This window comes from Nannobrachium achirus, assembly GCF_963921795.1.
Source record: "Nannobrachium achirus genome assembly, chromosome: 15".
Lineage (NCBI taxonomy): Eukaryota > Metazoa > Chordata > Actinopteri > Myctophiformes > Myctophidae > Nannobrachium > Nannobrachium achirus.
In genome coordinates, this window is record NC_137822.1 from 5,943,733 (window position 1) to 5,953,555 (window position 9,823).

Here is a 9,823-nt window from a genome sequence, read left to right on the forward strand (position 1 = left end):
GCCTGTTATAGCGCCACCATGAGGCTGATTTGAAAAATGTGGGGCAGAGGTTTTAGATTGGCATCCAGGGAGTGTGTGTGCTCAGTTTGGCAGCGATCGGGCCAACGGTGACTGAGATTAGCTGCTCACAAACTGCGAGGACGCACGGACGGACGGACGGACGCACGCACGGACGGACGGACGGACGGACGGACGGAGGGGAAAACATACTGACAATGAGCGAAGATGATGTTTTACATGTGTACACAAACTGGGCAGTGAACAATGGAGTTCACATTAATTACACAATGACAACTAAACTGAAAATACAATTTATTACACTGGAGTAGAGTAATAAATACATACAAAGATGCAAGTAACAGCATTTTCCTTTTTATACCAAAAAAACAACCTCAACATTGAACGAACCAATTAGTTTGGCACATTTCTGTCCTTCGCTCATGCTTGACTCGTACTCCGTCGCACGCAGAAACTGCCGAACAACGGAGTACAAATCAAGCTCTACTCACCCATTTAAGGGTCTGGAAAACAGACCAAATGTATCAAAAAGTCTTGTCTCCTCTCCTAGTCTAGCTCTGTACAGGCCATGCAGTGTCAACAATTACCCAGAGTAGGCTATCATGAGCCCATTAGCATGCATAAGTCACTGTTTTTAAATATAAAGTCAAAACTATGACCTCAAAGTGGGGCATAAACAAAGAAAAATACATATTGTTTCCTACCATTTGTATTCCAATAATCTAGACATTAAAGCCCCCCCCCCCCCCCCCCCCAAAAAAAAAAGAAAAACAATAATTATAAAGGAAAATAACTCACAAGTCATGTCACCATAATGATTATTTTCAAAAAAAGAAAGAAAATTCATTCTTTGTTCCTCTTCTCAAAGGAAATACCATGCAAGAGTTTTATTTTTTTCTTCAAAATGAGAGACACACACATCTTGTTCTTCTTGCGGAGAGGACAATGTCTTCTTCACAGCTAGGACCTTGCATTCCGCTCAGTCTCAGCCAAGCACTCGCGCACCAAGCCCCTAGCATGGATTATACCTGTGGAGAAAAGAGTTCAAATAATAGATGAGTTGTTACTCGTTAAAATCTGAACCCTGAAGGTGGATGAAAGTTATGTGACTTAAAGGAGTAGTTCACCCCCAAAATGATTTATTTTTCTATTGATTAGTCACGTCATGGAGACTAGAGTTCAATAATATTTTTAGTTTTTTGTCGCATTCCTTTTTTTTTATATATAAATTTTATTCCACAAATGTTTCACATACATTTAATAAATTGCATACGTTAGTTACATTATGCCTCAACATTTGAATGATAAATTACATTAAGTAATTCGGTAAGTACATTTTAGTAAGTAAGTACAGTTTAAATAGGTAATTACATTTTCTTACATTCTTTAATTCAAATGCTCTTAAATTGTCATGGTTGGTGCTTTGTGGTTTTTCTTTTTTTCTTTTTATTTCTTTTTTTGTCACATTCCTAAGACAAAAATGTGATAACAATACATTTACCCCCATTCGTTCCGGATGGGGACCCGTTTCGAAACGGGTCCCCATCCGGAATCAATGGGGGTAAATTTACTCGAATTTTTGAATTAGGAATGTGACAAAAACCAAAAAATATTATTGAACTCTACTCTCCATGGCATGAGTAATCAATAGGGGAAAAAAAAACATTTTGGGGGTGAACTACTCCTTTAATATGGGATTTTTATATTTATTTTATCTTTTGCTTTTTACCCCCTGTTCTCCCCAATTTAGCCGTTGCCAAGGGTTAGGGTTAGCCAGTTGATGCTCCCCACATGCATTTGATTTGCCATGGCTGCTGTATCCTACTGACTCAAGTGGTGAAAGTAAATTGATTTTAAAGCTGCATCCAGAACTTTGTTTTGTGTGAATAAAACGGTTATATCTGTGTGGTAGTATGTTAATACAATATAACTAGCACATCTGCAGTGGTTGGAGGTGGTCTCGCTACTCAGAGCAGTATAGTCTCCCACGTGGGAGCCAAAAAAGTTTGAGAACAGCTGGTTTACAGTACCTCGCTTTAGGGCATTCACAAATAGTGATTTTTAGTATTCAAATTATTCAACCTCTAAGTATTCGAATAGTCGAATATTCGACAGGACTGGCCAAACTGTTAAATATTAAGTAAGCAAGAGGCGAACATTGTGAAAATAGCCGATCTACATGCTCACAACATTGTGAGCATGTAGATCTGCTATTTTCACAATATGTATCTGCAGAACAGTCACACTAAATGTAATACCTACAATTCCAAGTGCTTGTCAGGGTGGGGGTCCCAAGTTCAAATATGTTTATTTTGGGGGTCACGACCTAAAAAAGGTTTGAGAACCCCTGGTATAGAGCATTAACAAATTCATCCACCAGGGGCATTGACAACTCATTATTATGACTTCCTATCTAGCCAAGCTTTATAAACTATATATTTTTAAAGAGAAGGGAAAAAAAAGAAGCGAATATTGGACTTTGGTGAACAACATCGAATAGTGACTTTGATATTGGAATATTTGGTGAATGCCCTAGTTGGAGGTGGTCTCGCTCAGGGGCGTCACAAGGGGTAGGAAAGTGGGACTGAGTTACCAGGGCCCAAGGTGGAGGGGCCCTAGTAACTTTAGCTATTGGAAAATAGCAGATATACAAGCTCACAGCGCGGCACCGAGTGCCGCGCTGCGAGCTTGTAGATCTGCTATTTTTGAAAAAGTCGTGAAAATGTGTGCAAATCTTTGAATATATGTATTTTTTAAGTGAACATTTGTAACTCAAATTTTGCTTCTGGGGGGGGGGGGTCCCTGGAACTAAATATTTTGAGATGGGGGGTCCTTCACGTGAAAAGGTTTGAGCATCACGGACATGAAAACATAGGTTTCTTGGCACACATGTTCACGATTTTTCAAAAATAGCAGATCTACAAGCTCGCAGCGCGGCACTCGGTGCCGCGCTGTGAGCTTGTATATCTGCTATTTTTCAATAGTTAACATTCATGGGGGGCCCGCAGTGATCAATCCTTGTACCCAGGGCCCAGAATTTGGTGTGACGCCCCTGGTCTCGCTAGTCAGGTCTTGCCAGAGCAGTAGTCTCCCACGTGGGAGCCAAACAAGTTTGAGAACAGCTGGTTTACCTCGCTTAAGTCTCTCCATTGCACTCTTGCTCCCAGCGTACGTCGGCCTGATTTCCTTCCCCAGCTCCTCGATGATGGCCAGCAGCTCTGCATACTTGCTCTGGGGCACTTGGTTACCACTAGAGCCCTGGAATGAGGAGATAAGAACACCTCAACGTATGAGACCCGGGTGCGCTATTATTCCAAACGTAGGAGACGGTGAAGGAAGGAGCGCTTCTTTTCCGTTCACCCGCGTCGGCTACTCGCCAGCGTCAGGGTTACTGAGGTTAGGGTTAGGTTTAGGCATAGTTTTACTGAGGTTAGGGTTAGAGTTAGGCATAGTTTTACTGAGGTTAAGGTTAGAGTTAGGCATAGCTTTACTGAGGTTAGGGTTGGGTTTAGGCAGGTTAATATTCACACCCGCGCGGTCCAAGTGACTACAGCCGAGCGCTCCAGACCTCCGCTCCAGCCAATCACAGTCCGCGCCTTCTAATTTATGTGACACCGTCTCCTACGGTAGGAATAATCGCCCCGGGTACTTAAGAAGGGAAAGCTATGCTAGGGATAGAACGCAAACGCTTTACAGTCAATACAGCCTTTTACCATCAGCACAGGCTGGGGCTTCGAGATAATTTGTCCCAGTACCTGTCCTTGTTCAGAAGTAACAGGACTTCTGAACAAACTCGAACTATGACTTTGTGTTGTCAAGGAATTGTGTGATCTGTCTATGTATGGACAAATAAAGCATATATCTATCCGATTGTTAGTTGTCCAGATTTAAAATGAAGCAAACACGGAACTGAAAGTCCCTATGATAGGCCGCTAGTTGTGCTGTTCTGGTACCAGAAGCAACATGTTCTCCATAGGATTCCATTCATTTCCCCCGAACTTTTACATTTGATTGTCTTACCTTAATAAACATTGTCATAAATACTTTATGGTTCCTGTCGCTAGTTTAAAGCCTTGTTTGAATCACCATGATATGCGTTTTGTGAAAATATGGTCCAATTTATGTTATAATTGATGTTAAAGCAGGGTATGCTGTAGGAGGGGCTTGTGATCATGGTCTTGTGATGATTCTTCTTTGTGTGCTTTATTTTCGGCATGCTCAACACCACATTCTCCCAAGTATCCCTGCGGTTGCATGTGACCGTTGGCAGTAGGGCTGTCACGATATGACATTTTACATGACGATTAATTGTCACACAAATAATTGGCGATTAACGATTTAATTGTGTTTTTGTCGTTGATAATTACATTTCTGTTTGGCTTTTAGGCTTTGAAGTTGTACATGGTAGATATGACACATAACCTAAATATACAAAGAATTTACTGACATATTTGACAACTTACTACTTAAAAAAATTACTTTGATAGTGGAAATAGACGATCTACAAGCTCACAACGCGTCGCATCGCGACGCGTTGTGAGCTTGTAGATCTGCTATTTCCACTATTTTTGACACGGAAACGATTATGACGATTATGAAAAATAATCACGATTATGTCAAATAATCACGATTAGACGATTATGTAATAATTGTGACAGCCCTAGTTGGCAGCCAATAGCATTCGAGATGGTACCATTTCTACCAATGAACGTTGATTTCTACAATGATGGCGGCACCCGTGCAAGGGCCAAATGTTGTGGGTGCATTTGTTATCTTTGTTTTTGTTAAGGTATAAAGTATGTTAACGTAAACATGTGCTGTAGAATAGATATTAGAATCATTCATTGAATACCTGTGAGAATCCTAGAGAGGGCGATCCGAAGTCATTCAGGAGGGGTCTGTAGGACTGTAATGTGGCTAAGTTGGCTGCTGACGGAGACTGGATGGTTCCAACTGCTAAAAGAAAAATGGATGCAGTTGAGTGATACAATATAAATTGAAAAAAAGGTAGAGAAACAAAGCAGATATAATGCTGATAAAAATGTATACATTGTGAGGCCAAAGTGACCTAATTTCAGCATTTTTGTGCCTCTTTCCTGTTGGGGTTTTTAGACACCAGTGTCCGGCTTTGTTGGGATTCTGAATCATTAACTCCCCTCTGACTCCCCTACAGTATAATCACTCAGCATGAATGAACTTTTGAATTGGGGAGTATCTACAACTGTAGTTCTCAAACTTTTTTGTGCCAAGGACACCCAAATTGATTTATATTTGACAGTGGACCCCCATCTGAAAGTGTTTTGTGCCGGGGGACCCCCAGAAGAGAGGATTTGTGATGAAAATAAATATTTAAAAAATTCCAAACAATTTAGGTATTTTTCAAAAAATGTACAATGTACAACCTTGCAGCGTGGCACAAAGTGACACGCTGTGATCTTGTACAGCTGCTATTTTTCAATAGCCAACCTATATGCATAAAGTGTTTAAAATGACTGCTGTATTATATATAAAAAAAAAAAAAAAAAAAGAGTGACAAAAGGTTGAAGGCAAGAAAAGAATCACTGCTTTCCCCCCACTTGCAGTACACGTCGTCTAACGCGAGGTGTCCTCGAAGAGTCGTGTTGGGGGGAAAAAAGAAAAGACATCCACTGGCAGATCAATCAGCAGCAGCGGCTCTGCTCTGAGGGAGTATCATGGAGGAAACGGAACAAGGGCTGATTCAAGAAGCCAAAGTGATACATTTTTTTCTGTCACAACGTAGCGGCGCCCCCCCGGCTTTAATCCGGACACAGGACGGCGATAAAAAACGCGTATTTTATCCGTATTTATCTCCACGCCGCCGGCCGTGGCCGTTGTAGCAGCGAGGCGGTAGCATCGGATGGGGAACTCTTTACATTAGTAATAATGGCGGATATGAATTAGCCTAGCATCCCCAGGATCTGACCCTAGTATATATATAACTGGACGACAAAAAAAAACTACACGCCACGGTCTTTCTCCAGGTATCGCGCCGAGACCCCGAATTAAAACACTCGATCTAGCGGGCGGATCGACGGGTTTTCGCCGCTGTTTCGGTCTTACCCGGGTTCCCCGAAGTTCCCGGCACGGGCTGGTGGACGTTGGGTTTGTAAGAGGTTCCCAGAGACATTGTAAATTAAAGAAATAAAAAAATGACCCGAAATTCACTGAAGCGTCGTCTATGTCTCTTCACTTTTTGTTTACAACAGCGGCGGCGCCGGCAAATATGGCGCCGTCACTTTATATTGACACCCACAATGCTTTTTAAACACTGCAACTACACATCATTACACACATCATCATTCTTGATGGGTTGGGGGATTTTTAACACAATGAACGCAACAATCCATCCACCGCCATCCAAAAAAAAAAAAGGAAAAAACACGTGTTCATTCACTTTAAACACACATCTTAAAGAAAATGTATATTTTTTCAAGTTAATTTTTTTGCACCTTAAAGCATTTTTTTTTTATTCCCAGAGGAGAAAAACAAAACAAAATATCAGACAATAGTAATTCTATATGATTGAATCATCATGATGCTATCTATCATATAGACAGCATCACAGATACTTTTCTTCACACTTTATTCCTACTTCAGACATTTTCTGAAACACATTTTATAAAAGTTATTTTTTTCTTTCTTTTTGTTAGGCTCGTGCAAAGTGGCTATATGTGTTTTTAAGTTTTATGTTTACATTTATTTAGGCCGGTGGTCTTCAGCCAGTGGTCCGGGGACCCCCAGGGGTCCTTGAGGGAGTTCCAGCAGGGGGTCCCCAGCTAAATGACAGTTTGGAACCAAATGGAACCTTATTTACAACATTGATTTTACAATGTAAATTGGGGTCCCAGAGATAATGCCATTAAATGGGGGTCCGCGTAGCCTATAATGCATGTCAAACTGCATGGGGGTCATAAAAATGGTTGAAAATCACTACTAGAGCTGTAGAAATTCTCTTATATGAGGGTTCCTGGCACATCTATTTCAAATGGGGGTCCATTTGGCTTATAAGTGTCAATTTGGGGGTCCTCAACATGAAAAAGTTTGAAACCACTGATTAGGCTACATTCACTCCACGTCCACGCCTTGAAGTTTAGGTAGCCAGTGTTTGTCAATGAAGTCTGGACTTTTTTTTTCTTGGGGGAGGGGGGGGGGGGGGGGGGGGGTTATACCGAAAATAGCCGATCTACAAGCTCACATTCACAAGCGCAAGACGCTTGTAGATCGGCTATTTTCGGCGAGCGACACCGTCATACGACGGATTATAAACGAAGCCATGCAGAAGATCTTGATAGATAAATACCTGGCTTTGTCTGTGGGGAGGAGGCGTCCGTCGCGTCCCGTGTTGTCGGTGTTGACATGACTATTACGTTATATAGGCTATATATTTTTGCATTAAAAGTTAAATGAAACTAAGATTCTCTGTTATTCTTGAGTCACGTGTCGAGGAGGCGAGGGATCCGAGCCGTTTTGACTCCCATTCAGTTGAGTTGTGATCAGAGTCTAGTAGTAGTAGTAGTAGTAGTAGTGGGGTGGTCTCTGGTCTCAGTGGTCTGGCCTGGGGGGTTCATTCATATCCTAAAACCTCTTCTTAAGTTGACCATTGGTGGACACACAGTGATAGGTCCACAAGGTCCAATCATAGCTCTAAGCGTCACGACGATCCGTTGCTCCGCTCGCTCATGCAGTGTGGGGGGTCGCTTGCATGAAGGGGGCCCCATGCATCATCACCAGTCATCACAAAAATCAGTGGTGGAAAAATAACGAAAACAACTTTTTAAAAGTGGGATATTGATGCTGCAATGTAGAAGTAAAAGTCCAAAATTAACATTTACTTTAGTAAAAGTAGGCCTACAAAGGTTTTGGTATCAAAGTAGCCTATACTTAAAGTAGGCTACAAAAGTAAAAATAGCCTACTCATATAGAAAGTCCCATTTTCACAAGTTTTGCCTCTGAGATGTAGTAGAGTAGGCTATAGTGGAGTAGAAGTAAAAATACTGGAAATTGTAAATTCTCAAGTAAGGTACAAATACCTCAAAATTCGACTCAAGTACAGTAGGCCTACATAAGTAAATATACTTAGTTACTGTACACCACTGACTGACCACTAATCATCAAAAAAATGTAGACTGCATCATGCATGCCTGTGCCTGTGCCTGCCTGCTATAGGCCTATTGTTTGATGAGAGAAATGGATTGGAGACCCCCTGGTAATGCCTGGCATGGAACTGGACTTGATCTTCAAAAAAAAAGTAAAGTGTTGCATGAGTTGTAAAAGGGACCCCAATTTAAACAAGCCAAAGGCTTTCTTGTGGTGTTTATCTTTTTAGTTGACCTTGTACCAGAACTGTGGTCCTGTACCTTTGTACACATGAACCTCTAATGAAATCACCATCAATCGATCAAGCAATCAATAAAAACTAGTGTGCTTCTTATGGTAGCATGGTGGTAGAACCTGTGGGACAGTTTAGCAAATTTTTCATCCAGATCAGTGTGGAAATGTGTGTTAAACTGGTCTGGCAGCATATAGATTTCCTGAGGAGGCTGTGGCTTAGGAAATAAAGTGACAATCAGCTAAAAGACAGCAACTGACAAAGCAGGCCTTGCATGAATCTAACTGAGTATATCATTAGTGGTCTCTCTGTGCCCACACCCCCACCACACACACATTGATGATTGAATACTGTATTAGCAGTTTGCCAATAGTATAGCCTACAGTGGCACAATTATACAATGGCGCTATAAGGATAACACTAGTTTCCATTTGTGGTCCATTGTGGTCCTGTGTATTCAATTCATCGAGACATTTAAAGACATTCAATACTATAAAACATCATCAACACTTATAGTAGCAATATAAAATGTATATAAAACAGTTGGGTGGTGGTCATTTCTGGTGTTAAGCTTAGACTAGAACCAGTTATAAATTGCATTCAAGACAAGAAGTTCAAATAAAATCATCAAACATATGAATCCCCTCTTCCATGTGTTTAAAACATTCCCATTCATCCACAAGATATACTATTTTCCTCAATAAGTTAATTAACAACTCCTGGTTTTTCCACTTTAATCACTTTAGTCAGACAAGATAAAAACATTTAACTTATTTCGTCCGAAATGGATGAAAAGTCTTAAAACCTTTCTTTTTGGCCCACAACTGTTCACAATGAAATATTGAATGTTTTCTGTTGTACTAAATGTATTATTTTGGACATCTTTAAAGCCATACTGTGTAAGATGCCCAACTAGTGGTCATTAGCCCTATAGCAAACCGCGGTCGCGTCCGCGTCTTTCGGACGTTTTTCGTACCTTCAGACCCCCGCGTCTGCCTCCACCTCGCTGAGATCTATCTTTTAAGGGGTCCCTTGTTCCTGTGCGTTCAGTAATTCCAGAGATACGGACTCCTTCACCCTGCCTGGTAGGCGAAATTACCTAGAGAAGGGATGGTACAAACGGGCGACAACAAATATGGCTGCCATAGCGACCCCACTTCAAGATGCGCTGTGATTGGCCGGCAGTTGTATAACCCTCGCTGTGATTGGCCGGTAGTGTGATGACGCAATTTTGGCGCGAGATCCGGTCCACGGCAAGGATCTCAGTTTACATACAGAGAAGGCTTTACAGGCTGAAATTCACGGCGCGGATCTTCTAAAACTTTTGTGATTTAATAGTTAGGAGAATTTTAAGATTTGTTTTATAAAAAAAGTTACATAGTACAACTTTAATTCATGCAATGCAAAGTTTTATAATGAATCTCTATTACCTTAACGTTTAAGGTAAGAGATTCA

General features: G+C 41.1%; 1 protein-coding gene across 1 annotated transcript; it reads right to left on the reverse strand.

The window, feature by feature from the left end:
* Positions 1-913: 913 nt before the first annotated feature.
* cdk2ap1 (cyclin dependent kinase 2 associated protein 1) lies at positions 914-6,221 on the reverse strand. Its single transcript, XM_080743772.1, has 4 exons — positions 6,100-6,221; positions 4,871-4,974; positions 3,150-3,276; positions 914-1,046 (listed from the first exon to the last, which is right to left on the reverse strand). Exons 1-4 carry the CDS (start codon positions 6,164-6,166, stop codon positions 979-981), a joined length of 366 nt encoding a protein of 121 aa, XP_080599898.1. The 5' UTR covers positions 6,167-6,221; the 3' UTR covers positions 914-978.
* Positions 6,222-9,823: the final 3,602 nt, after the last annotated feature.

Bases quoted from the DNA above. Each gene is read 5' to 3' on its own strand.
- cdk2ap1 (XM_080743772.1), bottom strand. From the start codon at position 6,166: ATGTCTCTGGGAACCTCTTACAAACCCAACGTCCACCAGCCCGTGCCG. The intron at 4,975-6,099 runs GTAAGACCGAAA...TTTTTCTTTTAG, and splicing joins GGGAACTTCGGGGAACCCGG to CAGTTGGAACCATCCAGTCT. The intron at 1,047-3,149 runs GTAAACCAGCTG...TTTTCTCCACAG, and splicing joins AATGGAGAGACTTAAGCGAG to GTATAATCCATGCTAGGGGC.